Consider the following 21,388-nt stretch of genomic DNA (forward strand, 5'->3'; position numbering starts at 1 on the left):
AATCTACCATATGCCTTTTTCTTCTCTTCTACCGCATTTCTAATCTCATCTGTCCACCCTGCATTGCCCTTTTTAATCCTTTATCTCACTACCTTGTATCCAATTACAGACTCTGCGACCTTTACCAGTGTTTCTCTAAACATTTTAGATAACTTATTCTCACATGACTGCATTCCTACATTTACTGCAATTCCAGCTAAGCTTTCAGTTACCTTCCTTTCATACTTCTCCCAGTATTTTTCCTAATTCATCTTCTTGCTTGCTAACACTTTTACCTTTCCATTCTTCTTTACACCATACCTCCATTTTTCCCCTGATCCTCATCCCCACAAGAACTGCGAAATGGTCAGAGTCTTCAGAGAATCCTCGCATCTCTAGCATCCAGCACAGCATTTCTCAATCTTTCATCCACTGCCATGTAGTTAATCAAAGCCTTTCGCTCTTCTCTTCCATCCTTCCTCATCCAAATATAGCTGTGGATCATCTTGTGCTGAAAAAAAGGTATTTACAAGGAATAAACCCCTCTCAGTACTATTGTCCACAAGATAGCTTCCATTCTCATTTTCCCCAGGCACTCCCATATACCAACTAACTCAGCAATTCCATCACATCTCACTTTCGCATTCATATCACCTGATACGAACACGTTTCTCTCATTCTGAAAACTGTTTGTATGGTCTTTCAAATTCCTCTAGAAATGCTTCATTTCATTCTTACTTCATACAGTCTTCATACTCACAAGTGCCTATACACATTTTTTTTTTTTTTTTTTTTTTTTTTTTTTTGCTGTCTCCCGCGTTTGCAAGGTAGCGCAAGGAAACAGACGAAAGAAATGGCCCAACACACCCCCATACACATGCCTTGATTCAACCCACTGACAGCACGTCAACCCCGGTATACCACATCGATCCAATTCACTCTGTTCTTTGCCCTCCTTTCACCCTCCTGCATGTTCAGGCCCCGATCACACAAAATCTTTTTCACTCCATCTTTCCACCTCCAATTTGGTCTCCCTCTTCTCCTCGTTCCCTCCACCTCCAACACATATATCCTCTTGGTCAATCTTTCCTCACTCATTCTCTCCATGTGACCAAACCATTTCAAAACACCCTCTTCTGCTCTCTCAACCACGCTCTTTTTATTTCCACACATCTCTCTTACCCTTACGTTACTTACTCGATCAAACCACCTCACACCACACATTGTCCTCAAACATCTCATTTCCAGCACATCCATCCTCCTGCGCACAACTCTATCCATAGTCCACGCCTCGCAACCATACAACATTGTTGGAACCACTATTCCTTCAAACATACCCATTTTTGCTTTCCGAGATAATGTTCTCGACTTCCACACATTCTTCAAGGCTCCCAGAATTTTCGCCCCCTCCCCCACCCTATGATCCACTTCCGCTTCCATGGTTCCATCCGCTGCCAGATCCACTCCCAGATATCTAAAACACTTCACTTCCTCCAGTTTTTCTCCATTCAAACTCACCTCCCAATTGAATTGACATTTACTCTTAACTTTCTTCTTCCACACACTTTACCAAACTCAGTCACCAGCTTCTGCAGTTTCTCACATGAATCAGCCACCAGCGCTGTATCATCAGCGAACAACAACAGACTCACTTCCCAAGCTCTCTCATCCCCAACAGACTTCATACTTGCCCCTCTTTCCAAAACTCTTGCATTCACCTCCCTAACAACCCCATCCATAAACAAATTAAACAACCATGGAGACATCACACACCCCTGCCGCAAACCTACATTCACTGAGAACCAATCACTTTCCTCTCTTCCTACACGTACACATGCCTTCCATCCTCGATAAAAACTTTTCACTGCTTCTAACAACTTTCCTCCCACATCATATATTCTTGATACCTTCCACAGAGCATCTCTATCAACTCTATCATATGCCTTCTCCAGATCCATAAATGCTACATACAAATCCATTTGCTTTTCTAAGTATTTCTCACATACATTCTTCAAAGCAAACACCTGATCCACACATCCTCTACCACTTCTGAAACCACACTGCTCTTCCCCAATCTGATGCTCTGTACATGCCTTCACCCTCTCAATCAATACCCTCCCATATAATTTGCCAGGAATACTCAACAAACTTATACCTCTGTAATTTGAGCACTAACTCTTATCCCCTTTTCCTTTGTACAATGGCACTATGCACGCATTCCGCCAATCCTCAGGCACCTCACCATGAGTCATACATACATTAGATAACCTTACCAACCAGTCAACAATACAGTCACCCCCTTTTTTAATAAATTCCATTGCAATACCATCCAAACCTGCTGCCTTGCCGGCTTTCATCTTCCGCAAAGCTTTTACTACCTCTTCTCTGTTTACCAACTCATTTTCCCTAACCCTCGCACTTTGCACACCACCTCGACCAAAACACCCTATATCTGCCACTCTATCATCAAACACATTCAACAAACCTTCAAAATACTCACTCCATCTCCTTCTCACATCATCACTACTTGTTATCACCTCCCCATTTGCGCCCTTCACTGAAGTTCCCATTTGCTCCCTTGTCTTACGCACTTTATTTACCTCCTTCCAGAACATCTTTTTATTCTCCCTAAAATTTAATGATACTCTCTCACCCCAACTCTTCATTTGCCCTTTTTTTCACCTCTTGCACCTTTCTCTTGACCTCCTGTCTCTTTCTTTTATACGTCTCCCACTCAATTTCATTTTTTCCCTGCAAAAATTGTCCAAATGCCTCTCTCTTCTCTTTCACTAATACTCTTACTTCTTCATCCCACCACTCACTACCCTTTCTAATCAACCCACCTCCCACTCTTCTCATGCCACAAGCATCTTTTGCGCAATCCATCACTGATTCCCTAAATACATCCCATTCCTCCCCCACTCCCCTTACTTCCGTTGTTCTCACCTTTTTCCATTCTGTACTCAGTCTCTCCTGGTACTTCCTCACACAAGTCTCCTTCCCAAGCTCACTTACTCTCACCACCCTCTTCACCCCAACATTCACTCTTCGTTTCTGAAAACCCATACAAATCTTCACCTTAGCCTCCACAAGATAATGATCAGACATCCCTCCAGTTGCACCTCTCAGCACATTAACATCCAAAAGTCTCTCTTTCGCGCGCCAGTCAATTAACACGTAATCCAATAACGCTCTCTGGCCATCTCTCCTACTTACATACATATACTTATGTATATCTCGCTTTTTAAACCAGGTATTCCCAATACACATACCTATGCATATTTCACAATCCCAGTCTTTCCTTTCACCCACAGTATTCTTGATCCATTCCATCCATACTCTGTAACACCCTCCCATATTCTTGGTGATAGCAGAATTGCACATTTCTCTTTCCTTGTTCTTATAATTTTCATTCATTCCTCTCCATACCTCACTTCCTTCCATGTCCTGCCATAACTTGCATTCATCATTTCCTAATGATATAGGTTTCCCCAATCCCTAGCACATCCACACTACAACTTTTAAACCTCTCCACAATCTCCTTCCTTTAATTCTCCCCAGTCATCCCATTCACATTCAATGCCCTTACCCTCAATTGCTCGTTCCTTTTAACCCTCGGCATAACTGGTGGACACCAGTGCCACTTCTAAGGCTTTGTGCCTCACCTTTGACAGGTCACTGGCAGAGGACAGCTCCAGCACAGTGTTTCCAGAGGCAGTGAGGCTCCAAAATTGTCAAAGTTAGTAGCCGTACACTTCAGGTGTTTGTCCAGATCTAGAGGAAAGATATAAGATTTGTAGAACTAGGAGAGCAATAGGCAAAACGGAGGAAAAGTGTTGTAGTTGGGAGACAGACCTTGAGCCACATAACGTCAAAGTTCGGGAACTCAGGGCCCTTGAGACTTGCAACAGGTATTTTTATCTTGGAACAAGCACGAACACCACCTTTAAACTGGAACCCTGATTGGAAATTATAGTTGGATATGAAAAAGGGATAAGTAAGAACATCATCAGACAACAGTGTCTCAGAGAGAAGTAAGATTTTAGGAGAGGCAATAGACAGATGGTGTTCAACAGAAGACATGTTACTAGTGAGACAATGAATATTGGTGTAGTGAATATAGAAAGAGAAAGTTCTAACAGAGACAGAAAGGTCGAGAAAGGGGCCATTAATTCTACCTCAGAGCCCTCCCTCTCATTGCAGTAGAGTCCAAACCATTTCAAAACACCCTTCTTTTGCTCTTTCAACCGTACTATTTTTATTACCACACATCTCTCTTACCCTTTCATTACTTACTTGATCAAACCACCACATACTCCATATTGTCCTCAAACATTTGATTTTTAACTCATCCACTTTGATTTTAGGGAATTTTTGCCCAGTTTTGATGGGATTTGAGGAAATCTGTTGCTTGATGTGCCTGGTTTAAGCATGAAAAAGGGAAATTGGTTTCCCAAAAACGTTTAATGCATTTTGTTAGGAGCAGCTATTCTCTCCAATGATTGTCATTTAGCTCTTATTTGTCCTTCACCAATCATATATTGATTCTGAACTGCTTCAGTTCTAGCTTTGTTGCCTCACAATCATATGATAGTGTTGGAACTACTATTCTTTGAAACATACCCATTTTTACTACCTAGATAACATTCTCTCTTCCCTAACATTCTTCAGTGCTCCCAGAATCTTCACCCCCTCCCTCACTCGATGAATCTGCTTGCATGGTTCCATTAGCTGCAACGTTCACTCCCAGATATCTAAGACACTTCAGTTCCTCCAATGTTTCTCCATTCAGACTTACATGCCAACAAACTAGTTCCTCAACCCTACTGAACCTAATAATCTTGCTTTTATTCACATTCACTCAACTTTCTTTCTTACACTTTTGCAAACTCAGTCACCAACTTCTGCAGATTCTTACTTGAATCAACCACCATTGCTGTATCATTGGTGAACAACAACTCTCTCACTTACCAGGCTATGTCATTCCCCACAGATTGCACTTGCCCCAGTCTCCAAGACTCTTGCATTTGCTCTCTACACCACCCCATTCATAAACAAATTAAAAAACAGTAGTGACATCACACGCCCCTGCCACAGACCAACCTTTGGTGTGAATCATTCACTCTCCTCTCTCCCTACTCTTGCACTCACTTTACACTCTTAATAAAAACTTCTCATTGCCTCTTGTAGCCTACCTACCACACCAAATATTCTTAAGACCTTCCACAAAGCATTTCATCAGTCAGCCCTATCATATGCCTTCTTCAGGTCCATACAAGCCACATACAAATCCATCTGTTTTTCTAAGTATTTCTCACTGCATTCTTCAAAGCATACACTTGATCCACACATATTCTACCACTTCTAAAACCAAAGTGTTCCTCCCTGTCTCATTCTCAGCTCATGCCTTCACCCTCTCAATAAATGCTGTCCCTTACAACTTACCAGGGATACTCAACAAACTTATACTTACATTGTTTGAACACTCATGTTTATTCCCTATTCCTTTATACAGTGGCACTATACATGCATTCTGCCAATCCTCAGACACTTCACCACAATCCATACATACATTGAATGTCTTTACCAACCAATCAGCAACACAGCCACCCCCTTTCTTAATGAATTTAAGTGCAATAACATCAACTCCCACAACCTTGTTGCATTTCATCTTATGCAAGGCTTTCACCACCTCTTCTCTCTTTACTGTAATGCTCTCCATAATTCTCACTTCCTTACTTCACATACCACCCTGACCAAGTCACGCTACATCTTTTACTGTATCATCAAACACATTTAACAGTCCTTCAAAATACTCAGTCCATCTCCTCCTCTTCATCATGAGTTGATATCAGTTCCCATTTTGCCTTCTTCACTATTCCCATTTGTTCTCTTGTCTTTAGCACATTATTTATGTCCTTCCAAAGCATTTTTTCATTCTTTCCAAAGTTTGATGATACTCTTTCACCCAACTCTCATTTGCCTTCTTTTTCAACCCCTGTACTTTTCTCTTGACCCCCCCTCCACTTTCTCTTATACATTTTCCAACCATTTGCACTCCTTCCCTCTAAATAGCACCCAAACACCTCTCTCTCAGTAGCAACTTTACTTCTTCATCCCACCACTCTATACCCTTTCTAAAGTGCCCATCTTCCATCTTTTGCATGCCAAATGCATCTCTTGCACATGCCATCATTGCTTGCCAAAATATCTCCCATTCCTCACCCACTCCCCTGACATCATTTGTTCTCACCTTTTGCCATTCTAAACTTAATCTCTGCTTTTATTTCTTTGCACAAGTCTCCTTTCCAAGCTAGCTTACTTTCACCACTTTCTTCTCCCCGACATTGTGTCCTCTTTTTCGAAAACCTCTACAAATCTTCACCCTCGCATGACAAAATAGTGATCAGACATTCCACCAGCTGCTTGTTAGCACATATACATCTGAAAGTGTCTCTTTTTTATGCCTATCAATTAATATGTAATTTGACCATCTGTCCTACTCACAAACCTTTTTTTTTATTTTTATTTTGCTTTGTCGCTGTCTCCCGCGTTTGCGAGGTAGCGCAAGGAAACAGACGAAAGAAATGGCCCAACCCACCCCCATACACATGTATATACATACATGTCCACACACGCAAATATACATACCTATACATCTCATATATATACACACACAGACACATACATATATACCCATGCACACAATTCACACTGTCTGCCTTTATTCATTCCCATCGCCACCTCACCACACATGGAATACCATCCCCCTTCCCCCTCATGTGTGCAAGGTAGTGCTAGGAAAAGACAACAAAGGCCCCATTCGTTCACACTCAGTCTCTAGCTGTCATGCAATAATGCCCGAAACCACAGCTCCCTTTCCACATCCAGGCCCCACACAACTTTCCATGGTTTACCCCAGACGCTTCACATGCCCTGATTCAATCCACTGACAGCACGTCAACCCCGGTATACCACATCAATCCAATTCACTCTATTCCTTGCCTGCCTTTCACCCTCCTGCATGTTCAGGCCCCCATCACTCAAAATCTTTTTCACTCCATCTTTCCACCTCCAATTTGGTCGCCTACTTCTCCTCGTTCCCTCCACCTCCGACTCATATATCCTCTTGGTCAATCTTTCCTCACTCATTCTCTCCATGTGCCCAAACCATTTCAAAACACTCTCTTCTGCTCTCTCAACCACGCTCTTTTTATTTCCACACATCTCTCTTACCTTTACATTACTTACTCGATCAAACCACCTCACACCACACATTGTCCTCAAACATCTCATTTCCAGCACATCCACCCTCCTGCACACAACTCTATCCATAGCCCACGCCTCGCAACCATACAACTTTGTTGGAACCACTGTTCCTTCAAACATACCCATTCACCTCCCTAACAACCCCATCCATAAACAAATTAAACAACCATGGAGACATCACACACCCCTGCCGCAAACCTACATTCACTGAGAACCAATCACTTTCCTCTCTTCCTACACGTACACATGCCTTACATCCTCGATAAAAACTTTTCACTGCTTCTAACAACTTGCCTCCCACACCATATATTCTTAATACCTTCCACAGAGCATCTCTATCAACTCTATCATATGCCTTCTCCAGATCCATAAATGCTACATACAAATCCATTTGCTTTTCTAAGTATTTCTCACATACATTCTTCAAAGCAAACACCTGATCCACACATCCTCTACCACTTCTGAAACCACACTGCTCTTCCCCAATCTGATGCTCTGTACATGCCTTCACCCTCTCAATCAATACCCTCCCATATAATTTACCAGGAATACTCAACAAACTTATACCTCTGTAATTTGAGCACTCACTCTTATCCCCTTTGCCTTTGTACAATGGCACTATGCAAGCATTCCGCCAATCCTCAGGCACCTCACCATGAGTCATACATACATTAATTAACCTTACCAACCAGTCAACAATACAGTCACCCCCTTTTTTAATAGATTCCACTGCAATACCATCCAAACCTGCTGCCTTGCCGGCTTTCATCTTCCACAAAGCTTTTGCTACCTCTTCTCTGTTTACCAAATCATTTTCCCTAACCCTCTCACTTTGCACACCACCTCGACCAAAACACCCTATATCTGCCACTCTATCATCAAACACATTCAACAAACCTTCAAAATACTAACTCCATCTCCTCACATCACCACTCCTTGTTATCACCTCCCCATTAGCGCCCTTCACTGAAGTTCCCATTTGCTCCCTTGTCTTACGCACTTTATTTACCTCCTTCCAGAACATCTTTTTATTCTCCCTAAAATTTAATGATACTCTCTCACCCCAACTCTCATTTGCCTTCTTTTTCACCTCTTGCATCTTTCTCTTGACCTCCTGTCTCTTTCTTTTATACATCTCCCACTCAATTTCATTTTTTCCCTGCAAAAATCATCCAAATGCCTCTCTCTTCTCCTTCACTAATAATCTTACCTCTTCATCCCACCTCTCACTACCCTTTCTAATCTGCCCACCTCCCACACTTCTCATGTCACAAGCATCTTTTGCGCAAGCCATCACTGATTCCCTAAATACATCCCATTCCTCCCCCACTCCCCTTACTTCCATTGTTCTCACCTTTTTCCATTCTGTACTCAGTCTCTTCTGGTACTTCCTCACACAAGTCTCCTTCCCAAGCTCACTTACTCTCACCACCCTCTTTACCCCAACATTCACTCTTCTTTTCTGAAAACCCATACAAATCTTCACCTTAGCCTCCACAAGATAATGATCAGACATCCCTCCAGTTGCACCTCTCAGCACATTAACATCCAAAAGTCTCTCTTTCGCGCGCCTTTCAATTAACACGTAATCCAATAATGCTCTCTGGCCATCTCTCCTACTTACATACATATACTTATGTATATCTCGCTTTTTAAACCAGGTATTCCCAATCACCAGTCCTTTTTCAGCACATAAATCTACAAGCTCTTCACCATTTCCATTTACAACACTGAACACCCAATGTATACCAATTATTCCCTCAACTGCCACATTACTCACCTTTGCATTCAAATCACCCATCACCATAACCCGGTCTTGTGCATCAAAACCACTAACACACTCATTCAGCTGCTCCCAAAACACTTGCCTCTCATGATCTTTCTTCTCATGCCCAGGTGCATATGCACCAATAATCACCCATCTCTCTCCATCCACTTTCAGTTATACCCATATTAATCGAGAATTTACCTTCTTACACTCTATCACATACTCCCACAACTCCTGTTTCAGAAGTACTTCTACTCCTTCCCTTGCTCTTGTCCTCTCACTAACCCCTGACTTTACTCCCAAGACATTCCCAAACCACTCTTCCCCTTTACCCTTGAGCTTTGTTTCACTCAGAGCCAAAACATCCAGGTTCCTTTCCTCAAACAAACTACCTATCTCTCCTTTTTTTCACGTCTTGGTTACATCCACACACATTTAGACACCCCAATCTGAGTCTACAAACCTATACTTGTGTATATCCCTCTTTTTAAACCAGGTATTTCCAGTCACTGGTCTTCTTTTGGCACACACTCACCAATTATACCCTCAACTGTCACATTACTTAGCATTTAAATCATGTATCACTAATACCCTGTCTCGTACACCAAAACTGCTGACACACTCACTCAGCTGCTTCCAAACATATGCCTCCCATGATTTCATCGCCAGGTGCAAAAGCACCAATCACTGTGTAAATTTTTTTTTTACTTTGTTTTGTTCCTGGTTATTAAATGTTATTTTCTAATTGATTATGTTTGAATAGTATAGAAAATGGTTATTATTTCATTGCAACTTTTGCTTTTATGATCAGGACAGTGATAATTTGAAATTTACCTATTTTTCAGAACATTCCACATAGATTCAGTACTAAGTAATGATAACAGAACTTTGTAGAAGTTTCCAGTAATATAGATAGTAGTTACAATGATATGAATAGTAGTGTAAATATAAGAGCATCAAGCCAACCAGTTCAGTTTAGATCTAACTGCCTAAGTGGATGCAAATGTGTACACTTTTCGGAGTTGGCATCTGGAGGCTGCAAGCATTGAGCAGACACATTTTGCTGTGTGTGCTGCCAATTTATCAAAACAAGAATTAAAAGTACTCTGTGGTAGCATCAGCTAAGATGTGCAAGGCTTACAAGGCATATTTCGTCATGCCTGTCGGGGATCAAGACAAATTCAGGGCACCTCATTTCACCTTTTAACACTGTAAAAAAAAAAGATAGACTAAAAAAACTCTGGAAGGTGAAATAGACAATTGTTGCTCATTTGTGTGTGTGTGTGTGGGGGGGGGGGGTTAGAATCTTGTTATAAGATGTTTTAGAATTTTTAGGGTTTGAATTTTTTTAAATTTTGATTTAGATTTTTAGTGTTACTGAAAAAAATATTTCTTTCTTCTTTCAAACTATTCGCCATTTCCCGCATTAGCGAGGTAGCGTTAAGAACAGAGGACTGGGCCTTGAGGGAATACCCTCACCTGGCCCAATTCTCATAATCGCAATTTTATTTTGCTCTTTGCAAGAATTTGGTGGGAACCCACTGACCACTCAAGGAACCACTACTTCTACATGGTAGACCCTTCAAATGTCAGACTGACAAGCCTGCCCCTGCTATCATGTATCTGGACTTTCCATCACCCATTGCCCCAGTGCCACATGGCCCTGAGCTCTCCATACCGATTCCTCCAGAGAGAAAGCAGCTGATGTCAGAACAGACCAGCAAGTCAGTAGGTGAGGAAGACGTTGTAGATCCAGATTACAATTTCAGAGTTGCAGCTGAGGAGAGAAAATCATACCACCCCAGTCAAAAAGACATCAACGACTTGATCAGAAAAATTGGTCGCACAAAGTCCAGTGCCAAGCTTTTGACATCTATAATCAGTGGAAGTTGTCGGATGAAAGTGTGCAAATCACTGATCAAAGGAAGCGTCATCTAGGTTTTTCCAGCTTCTTCACCCATCAAGATGGGCTCTGCTTCTGCCATAGTGAAAAGTCTGTTCAAGGCAATCAGGATTGCCTGTAATCTGAACGAGTGGTGCCTCTTTATTGAAAGCTTATCCAGGAGCCTCCATAGTGGGAACAAGTACCCATCTGTTCCCCTGGCTAACTTGATGCACCTCAAAGAAGAATACAACAGTGTCAAAACCTTGCTAGACACCTTAAAGTATGATGAGTACAGCTGGGAGGTCATTGGAGACTTCAAAATGGTGGCATTCCTGTTGGGTCTCCAAGGTGGTTTTACCAAATTTCCCTATCTTTGCCTTTGGGACTGCAGAGGCACCATGGCGCACTACCATAGGCAGGACTGGCCACAGTGGACCAAATTCTCTGTGGGGATGAACATCATGTGGGAGCCACTGCTGGACTCCTGGAAGGTGTGATCCCACCTCTGCACATAAGATTAGGCCTTATGAAGCAATTTATCACATCTCTAGATAAGGAGTCTGCAGCCTTAAGTACCTTCAAGACTTCTTCCCTAAGCTGTCTGAGGCAAAGGTCAAAGCCGGTGTCTTCATCGGACCATCGATAAAGATCCTGGAGTGCAAGGAATTCTCAAAAAAGCTCACTAGGAAGGAGAAAGCATCTAAGTGTAGCTTTGTCACAGTGGTTTGTGGTTTGCTGGACAATCATGAGGCTGAAAACTATGTGGAGCTGGTTGAGACTGTGGTGAAGAACTATGGCAAAATTGCCTGCAGAATGTCCCTCAGAGTCCATATCCTTGACAGTCACCTTGAAAAACTCAAGGAGAATATAGGAATATATTTAGAGGAGCAAGGTGAGTGCTTCCACCAGGATATGCTGGACTTTGAACACTGCTACCAAGGGACATATAATGAGAACATGATGGGAGATTATATTTGGGGCCTGATTCGTGAAAGTAATTTACAGTACAGTAGTAAATCTTGAAAAACTACTTACTTCTAAATCTTTTGTGGTCACTTCTGTTGGACTTTGATTCATATGTTGTTTTTCTGATTTTATATGAATAAAAGTGTGAAAATTTGCCTGTTCAACTGTGAATAGGTAAATTTCAAAATATCACTGTCCTGGTCACAAAAGCAAAGTTTGAAGGGAATAAGAACCTTTTTCTTTACTCTATACACATAAGCAATTGGGAAATAACACTTACTACCCAGGAACAAAAATTGTGTTATACAGTGATAATCACCCATCTCTTGCTATCCACTTTTAGTTTTACTCACATCAGTCTAGAATTTACTTGCATACACTCCTATCAAACACTCACACAACTCCCACTGCAGGAGTAGTGCTACTCCTTTAGCTCTTATCTGCTCACCTTCCCCAGACTTTACTTCTAAGACATTTTCAAACCATACTTCCCCTATATCCTTGACTAGCCAGGATCATTTTCTCAAATATGCTATCTATTTCTTCTCACTTCTCATCTTACTTACATCCACACACTCTCAGACACCCCATTATGAGCCTTCGAGGAGGATGAGCACTCCCTGCTTGGTTACTTCTGTTTTTCTACCCTTCCTCATGGATAGAAATGGTGTTGGGTGGCAGAAACATGACATAAATGTGCTTAAGTAGATCATTCATGTTGGGAGAATGACTTGGTACACTGTTAAGGATAAGCAATGACTGCTATGGTAGGTTTCTTTTAGCACAGTAAGACTTCACAGCAGGACAGAAATAGAAGCTGAAACACTCCTGAAAAATTCCTGTTTTCACCCAAGCCATCTTGTTCACAGTGTCAAATAACAGGGAAATGTTGCTTTGAATAACTTTTCATAGTCCTGGGTGTCTCATGGTAATATGCCAGCAAGGGCTTAATCTTGAAGTCTCATGCACTGTTTCCAACTAGCAGAAGAGTCAGGTAGTCCTTGGGAGCTGTAAACCTGAGGCATGGATTGAATAGTATTGCTGTTGAATTTCTTAAGGAAGAGGTGACTGTTCTTGATTGGTTGGTTAGGATTTTCATTGTCTTTATGGATCATGATGAGGTGCCTGAGGATGGGCAGAATGCATATATAGTGCCATTGTATAAAAGAAAGGTCATAAAGATGAGTTTTCAAACTACCGAGTATGTTTGTTTTAGTATACCTGGTAATTTGTATGGGAGAGTAGTGATTGAGAAGGTGAAGGCATGTACAGAGCACCAGATTGGAAAATTGCAGTGAGGTTTCAGAAGTGGTAGATGTGTGGATCAGATGTTTGCTCTAAAGAATATGTGTGAGAAATACTCAGAGACATGGATGACGTATACGGTTCTGGAGATAACATATGATAGGGTTGATGGAGATGTCTTGTGGAAGGTCTTAAGAATATATGGCATGGGAGGAAAGTTGCTAGAAGCAGTGAGAAGTTTTTATCAAGGGTTTGAAGTATGTGTACATGTGTTTAATTTGTTTATGGATAGGGTGGTGAGGGAGGTCAATGCAAGTCCTAGAGAGAGGGATGGGAATGCAATCTGTAGTAGATGAAAGGGCCTGGAAAGTGAGTCAGTTGTTTGCTGATGGTACAGCACTGCTAGCAGATTTGAGTGTGGAACTGCAGCTGGTGGCGACTGGGTTTGGAAGTTTGTGAGAAAAGAGGAAATTGAGAATGAATGTTTAGCAGAGTTGAGGGTTATGTTAGTAGGAGTATAATGTTGAATAGAAAAAACTTGGAAGAAGTGAAGTGTTTTAGATATCTGGAGCATGGTAGTGAATGTAACCATGGAAGTGGAGGTGAGTCATAGTAAGGGGGAGGGGGCGAAGGTTTTGAGAGAACTGAAGAATGTGTGGAAAGACAGATTGTTGTTTGGGAGGGCAAATATATTATTATATTGATGTGAGGCATTGGCTATATATAAGACTGCAGAGGAGGGTGGGTGTGTTGGAAATGAAGTGTTTGACCACTATAGTATGAGGTGGTTTGATCAAGGAAGTAGTGAGAGGATAAGAGAGAAGTGTGGTGATAAAAAGAGTGTGGTTGTGAGAGCTGAAGAGGATTTGCTGAAATGGTTTGGATATCTGGAGAGAGTGAGTGAGTAAAGGCTGACAGGGGAGGATACATGTGTCAAAATTGGATGGAACAAGGAGAACATGGCATCATATTGGAAATACGAAGGATGGAGTGAAAAAGATTTTGAGCGGTTGGGGTCTGAACATGCAGGAGGGTAAAAGGCATGCATGGGCTAGAGAGAATTGGAACAATGTGGTATACATGGGTTGAGGCGCTGTTAGTGGACTGAACCAGGGCATGTGAAGCATCCAGGGTAATTCATGGAAAGGTGTGTGGGGCCTGGTATGGATAGTGAGCTGTGGTTTTGGTGCATTACACATGACAATACTAGAAGGATGTAAGTGGATGTAGCCTTCCTTTATCTGCATATGGCACTACCTTGCTAACTCAGGAAAATCTGATCAAACTTTTTCTTTGACTTGGAATCTTGTTTTGATACATCCCATCCCTAAGATGTGTGACCATCCTGACCCCTCCAACTATCATCCTATTGCTTTGGTATCTACCTTTTCCAAAGCCTTTGAAGCCCTCCTCAACTCCCATACCCTTTGACACCTTGAATCTTACAGCTTTCTCTCTGATCACCAGTATGGCTTCTGTAAGGCGAGATCCACTGGTGATATTCTTTCCTGTCTTCCTGATATCTGATCATCATCCCTGGCAGATTTTGGAGAGTCTTGTGTAGATGCCCTTGACTGGGTGTGGCATTGTAGTCTCATCTCTAACCTCCCTTCTTTTAGCCTCCCTCCCTCACTTTGCTCCTTCATATCTAGCATTCCCTGTGGCCAATCTATCTTTGTGGTTGTTTTAATAGACCAGTCCAACCTCCTTTCTCCATTAACAGCAGTATCTCTCAAGGTTCTGTCTTGTCCTCTACACTTTTTCTCCTTTTATCAGTGATTTCCTTCCTTCTGCATATAACCAAATGCACTCATATGCTGACCACTAATCACTGCATTCATCCACATCCTTCAATTATGCTCTTTCTCACGAGATCTTCATCTCATCTTGACAATCTTTCTCAATAAACTCAGACTTAGATAGGATATATCAGGGGGGTAGATGAAATCAAGTTTAATTCCTTCAAGACCCAGTTTCTACCCATCTTTTTATTGGAAATTCACAATTCTTGTTTCCCTTTGATAGTTCTGACTGATTGAACATACTTGGTATTACTTCAGCATCAACTCTTTTTTTGGAAACCCCACATTACAGAAATAGCTAAGTCTGCTTCTAAGAAACTGGGAGTCCTTTTTACATATCAAAATTTCTTGTCTTCTGAACAGTTGCTCCATTTATACAAAAGATTGATTCATCCTTGTCTGAAGTACTGCTCTCACATCTGGGATGCTTCTAGCTCTGCATCCTTACTTGACAGAGCTGAAGCAAAAGTGGTCCAATTAATAAGCTGTCCCAGGCTAACTTCCAAACTTGACCCTCTTGCCCTGCGCCACTCTCCCTCGCTTATAGGTATTACTATGGTTTTTTATTATATGAGCTGGCAGCTTTTCTGTCCCCACCACTAGCTAGACCACTGGGCATGCTACTGCATCACTTGATTATTGTGTGGGCATCAGCAACTTAAGAGTGGGCCGTTTTGATAACTGTTCCTTTTCCTACTCCTCAGAGCTTTGGTACTCTCTACCTTCTTATGTCTTTTCCAGTAACTATGACCAGAGACAGTTTAAAAGCCAGGTTTTTCACTTTCTACAAAATTCGTAGATACTTTTCTTTTTTCCTTACCATAATCCTCTCCATGTTGATGTGGACTTTAGTCCATGACTTGAGCCTCCGAAAAGAAAAAGAAAGTGGATGAATGTAACAGATTGACTGAGAACATGGTTAATGCAGATAGCATACAGAGATTTAAGAGGTTGTGTGATGATAGAAAATGGCTGACATATGGCCCCAGAAGTGTAAGACTCTTTCCCCGTACAGTACTGTTGGTAATAAAGAACAGGTAATTGCTATGACTGAGAGTATGCTGGATATAATTGATATGTAATTATTAATCAGATCTGAAGTCCCTCATATACATGTTTGTTATCATCAGTTACATCACTCACACAGTTTAGAGGTTTTAAGAATTAAAGTTCCTATATAGAAACCATATCTACTTTTCTATTGAATCATCAGCCTTTGGTGTAAGGTCTCATAACTTTGGTCCATAAAACTGATTTTCTTACATAGTGGTGCTGAGTCACTGCTGGCTAATTCAGATGCTGATGTCTGTCCCCCAAGGTACTGTTTATGGGTTTTGCACCATCAGAGACAAACTTTCAACCTGGCTTTTGTTGTCAGTTTGATTATACATAAACAGGTGGGAAAATTAAAAGTTGCATGGATGTATTCTTCAGCGTGTATGGTTAGCTCAAGAAAGTTAATGGCTGTCTTTCCTTACTGTTTCTCCTCTCTTTGAATGCAGTAGTCGTACTGTCATTTTAACATCACTACCTATCTTTTTGTTTTTGTCCTCTATTTTCATTTCCTTTTATTTCCTTTTCTTTCTGTCATTTGATCAGTCATTTAAGAATTTGATATTGATTAAACAGGTTTTTGGTGTGCCAGATGCCAGAATGGGAGAGGAGGTAGCTGCTTGGATTCGGAAAACTGACAGCAGTGAACTGAGTGATACCATACTGAAGGAATGGTGCAGGGGCAAGGTAAGTATCTGACTGTACAGCTTGCAGGCTCCATTTTTGGTGTTATATCCTTGATAAACATGTTTCACTGCTTCTAGCAACTTGCCCCCCCACACCATATACTCTTAATACCTTCCACAGCGCATCTCTATCAACTCTATCATATGCCTTCACCAGATTCAAAAATGCTACATGCAAATTGATTTGTTTTTCTGAGTACTTCTCACATACATTTTTCAAAGCAAGCACCTGATCTACATATCCTCTACCACTTCTGAAACCACACTGCTCTTCCCCAATCTCATGCTTTGTACATGCCTTCACCCTCTCAGTCAGTATTCGCCCATATAATTTCCCAGGAATACTCAACAAACTTGTACCTCTGTAATTTATTATTATTATTATTATACTTTGTCGCTGTCTCCCGCGTTTGCGAGGTAGCGCAAGGAAACAGACGAAAGAAATGGCCCAACCCCCCCCCATACACATGTATATACATACGTCCACACACGCAAATATACATACCTACACAGCTTTCCATGGCTTACCCCAGACGCTTCACATGCCTTGATTCAATCCACTGACAGCACGTCAACCCCGGTATACCACATCGCTCCAATTCACTCTATTCCTTGCCCTCCTTTCACCCTCCTGCATGTTCAGGCCCCGATCACACAAAATCTTTTTCACTCCATCTTTCCACCTCCAATTTGGTCTCCCTCTTCTCCTTGTTCCCTCCACCTCCGACACATATATCCTCTTGGTCAATCTTTCCTCACTCATCCTCTCCATGTGCCCAAACCACTTCAAAACACCCTCTTCTGCTCTCTCAACCACGCTCTTTTTATTTCCACACATCTCTCTTACCCTTACGTTACTCACTCGATCAAACCACCTCACACCACACATTGTCCTCAAACATCTCATTTCCAGCACATCCATCCTCCTGCGCACAACTCTATCCATAGCCCACGCCTCGCAACCATACAACATTGTTGGAACCACTATTCCTTCAAACATACCCATTTTTGCTTTCCGAGATAATGTTCTCGACTTCCACACATTCTTCAAGGCCCCCAGAATTTTCGCCCCCTCCCCCCACCCTATGATCCACTTCCGCTTCCATGGTTCCATCCGCTGCCAGATCCACTCCCAGATATCTAAAACACTTCACTTCCTCCAGTTTTTCTCCATTCAAACTCACCTCCCAATTGACTTGACCCTCAACCCTACTGTACCTAATAACCTTGCTCTTATTCACATTTACTCTTAACTTTCTTCTGTAATTACCTCTGTAATTTGAACACTCACCTTTATCTCCTTTGCCTTTGTACAATGGCAATATGCATGCATTCCACCAATCCTCAGGCACTTCATGAGCCATGCATATAGTGAATATCCTCTCCAACCAGTCAACAACAGAGTCACCCCCTTTTTTAATGAATTCCACTGCAATACCATCCAAACCTGCCGCCTTGCCGGCTTTCATCTTCCGCAAAGGTTTCACTACCTCTTCTCTGTTTACCAAATCATTCTCTCTGACCCTCTCCCTTCGCACACCACCTCGACCAAAACACCCTATATCTGCCACTCTATCATCAAACACATTCAACAAACCTTCAAAATACTCACTCCATCTCCTTCTCACATTACCACTACATTTTATTATCTCCCCATTTTCCACCTTCACCGATGTTCCCATTTGTTCTCTTGTCTTACGCACTTTATTTCTCTCCTTCCAAAACATCTTTTTTATTCTCCCTAAAATGTAATGATACTCTCTCACCCCAACTCTCATTTGCCCCCTTTTTCACCTCTTACACCTTTCTCTCGACCTCCTGTCGCATATCTATACATATGACAGTCTTTAGCTGTTATGTGTAATGCACCAAAGCCACAGCTCCCTTTCCACATCCAGACCCCACAAAACTTTCCATGGTTTACCCCAGATGCTTCCCATGCCCTGGTTCCATCCATTGTCAGCATTTCGACCCTGGTATACCACATCGTTCCAGTTCACTGTATTCCTTGTACACCTTTCACCCTCCTTTATGTTCAGGCCCCGATTGCCCAAAATCTTTTTCACTCCATCCTTCCCCCTCCAATTTGGTCTCCCACTTCTCTTCGTTCCCTCTACCTTTTACACATATATCCTCTTTGTCAATCTTTCCTCACTCATTCTCTCCTTGTGACCAAACCATTTCAATGCACCCTCTTCTGCTCTCTCAACCACACTCTTTTTATTACCACACATATCTCTTTCCCTTTCATTACTCATTTGATCAAACCACTTTATGCCACATAATGTCCTCAGACATCTCATTTCCAACACATCCACCCTCCTCCACACAACCCTATCTATGGTCCATGCCTCACAACCATATAACATTGTTGGAACCACTAGTACTTCAAACATACCCATATTTGCTCTCTGAGATAACGTTCTCACCTTCCACAATTCTTCAAGGCTCCCAGAACCATTTCTCCCTCCCTCAACCTGTGACTTACTTCTGCTTACATGGCTCCATCCACTGCTAAATCCACTCTCAGGTATTTAAAATGCTTCACTTCATCCAGTTTTTCTCCATTCAAACTTACCTCCCAATTAACTTGTCCTTCGCCCCTACTGAACCTAATAACCTTGCTCTTATTCACATTTACTCTCAACTTTCTTCTATCACACATTTTACCAAACTCAGTCACCAACTTCTGTAGTTTCTCACCCAAATCAGCCACCAGTGCTGTATTATCAGCAAACAACTGACTCGCTTCCCAAGCCCTCTCATTCAGAACAGACTACATACTTGCCCCCTCTCTCCAAAACTCTTGCATTCTCCTCCCTAACAACCCCATCCATAAGCAAATTAAACAACCATGGAGACATCACAAAACCCTGCCACAAACCGACATTCACTGAGAGCTAGTCTTTTTCCTCTCTTCCTACTCGTACACATGCCTTACATCCTTGATAAAAACTTTTCACTGCATCTAGCTACTTACCTCCCACACCATATACTCTTAATATCTTCCAAAAAGCACCTCTGTCAACTCTATCATATGCCTCCTCCAGATCCATAAATGCTACATACAAATCCATATGTTTTTCTAAGCATTTCTCATGTACATTCTTCAAAGGAAACACCTTATCCACACATCCTCTACCACTTCTGAAAGCTTACTGCTCTTCCCCAATCTGATGCTCTCAACTTGCTTTTACCCTCTCAATCAACACCCTCCCATATAGTTTCCCAGGAATACTCAACAAAATTATGCCTCTTTAATTTGAAGATTCACCCTTATCCCCTTTGCCTTTGTACAGTGGCACTATGCATGCATTCTGCCAATCCTAGGGCACTTCACCATCAACCATACATACACTGAATACCCTTACCAACCAGTCAGTAACAAAGTCACCCCCTTTTTAAATAAATTCCACTGCAGTACCATTCATACCTGCCGCCTTGCTGGTTTTCATCTTCCGCAAAGCTTTCACTATGTCTTCTCTGTTCACCAAACCATTCTTCCTGACCCTCTAACTTTGCACACCACCTCGACCAAAACACACTATATCTGCCACTCTATCATCCAACACATTCAACAAACCTTCAAAATACTCTCTACATTTCCTTCTCACTTCACCACTCCTTGTTATTACCTCCCCATTAGCCCCCTTCACCGATGTTCCCATTTGTCCTCTTGAGTTACGCACTTTATATACCTCCTTCCAAAACATCTTTTTATTCTCCCTAAAATATAATGATACTCTCTCAGCCCAACTCTCATTTGCCCTCTTTTTCACATCTCGCAACTTTCTCTTGACCTCCTGCCTCTTTCTTTTATACATCTCCCAGTCATTTGCACTACTTCCCTCCAAAAATCATGCAAACACCTCTCTCTTCTCTTTCACTAAGAATCTTACCTCTTCATCCCACCACTCACTTCCCTTTCTAGTCTGCCCACCTCGCACCTTTCTCATGCCACAAGCATCTTTTGCATAAGCCATCACTGCTTCCCTAAATACATCCCATTCCTCCCCCACTCCCCTTACGTCATTTGCTCTCATCTTTTTCCATTCTGCTCTCAATCTGTCTGGGTACTTCCTCACCTAAGTCTCCTTTCCACACTTACTTACTCTCACCACTCTCTTCGCCCCCAACATTCTCTCCTCTTTTCTGAAAACCTCTACAAATCTTCACCTTCACCTCCACAAGATAATGATCAGACATCCCTCCATTTGCCCTTCTGAGCACAATAACATCCAAAAGTCTCCCTTTCACGCGCCTATCAATTAACACATAATCCAATAATGCTTTCTGGCCATCTCTCCTACTTACATACGCTTACTTATGTATATCTCTCTTTTTAAACCAAGTATTCCCAATCACCCGTCCTTTTTCAGTACAAATCTACAAGCTCTTCACCATTTCCATTTACAATATTCCTTGTCGCCACCCCGCCACACGTGAAATAGCACCCCCTTCCCCTGTGTGGGTGTGAGGCAGCGGTAGGAAAAGACAACAAAGGCCATATTCATTCACGCTCAGTCTCTAGCTCTGAAACCACAACTTTTCCACATCTAAGTCCCACAAAACTTTCTATGGTTTACCCCAGATGCTTCACATGTCCTGGTTCAATTCATTAACACCAAGTCAACCTTGATATACCACATCGTTCCAATTCACTCTATTCCTTGCACGCCTTTCATCCTCCTTCCACCTCTAATTTGGTCTCCCACTTCTCGTCGTTCCCTCCACC

The 21,388-nt window shown here is 42.0% G+C and overlaps 1 protein-coding gene across 1 annotated transcript in view; it reads left to right on the forward strand.

The window, feature by feature from the left end:
- Positions 1-21,388, forward strand: part of LOC139754424 (putative acyl-CoA synthetase YngI) — a 98,537-nt gene that overhangs the window by 63,086 nt on the left and 14,063 nt on the right. Inside the window, exon 4 of the mRNA XM_071671701.1 lies at positions 16,544-16,654. Within this exon, the coding sequence (XP_071527802.1) occupies positions 16,544-16,654 (111 nt within the window). The remainder of the gene's footprint in view (positions 1-16,543; positions 16,655-21,388) is intronic.

Source organism: Panulirus ornatus, chromosome 17, assembly GCF_036320965.1.
Source record: "Panulirus ornatus isolate Po-2019 chromosome 17, ASM3632096v1, whole genome shotgun sequence".
Lineage (NCBI taxonomy): Eukaryota > Metazoa > Arthropoda > Malacostraca > Decapoda > Palinuridae > Panulirus > Panulirus ornatus.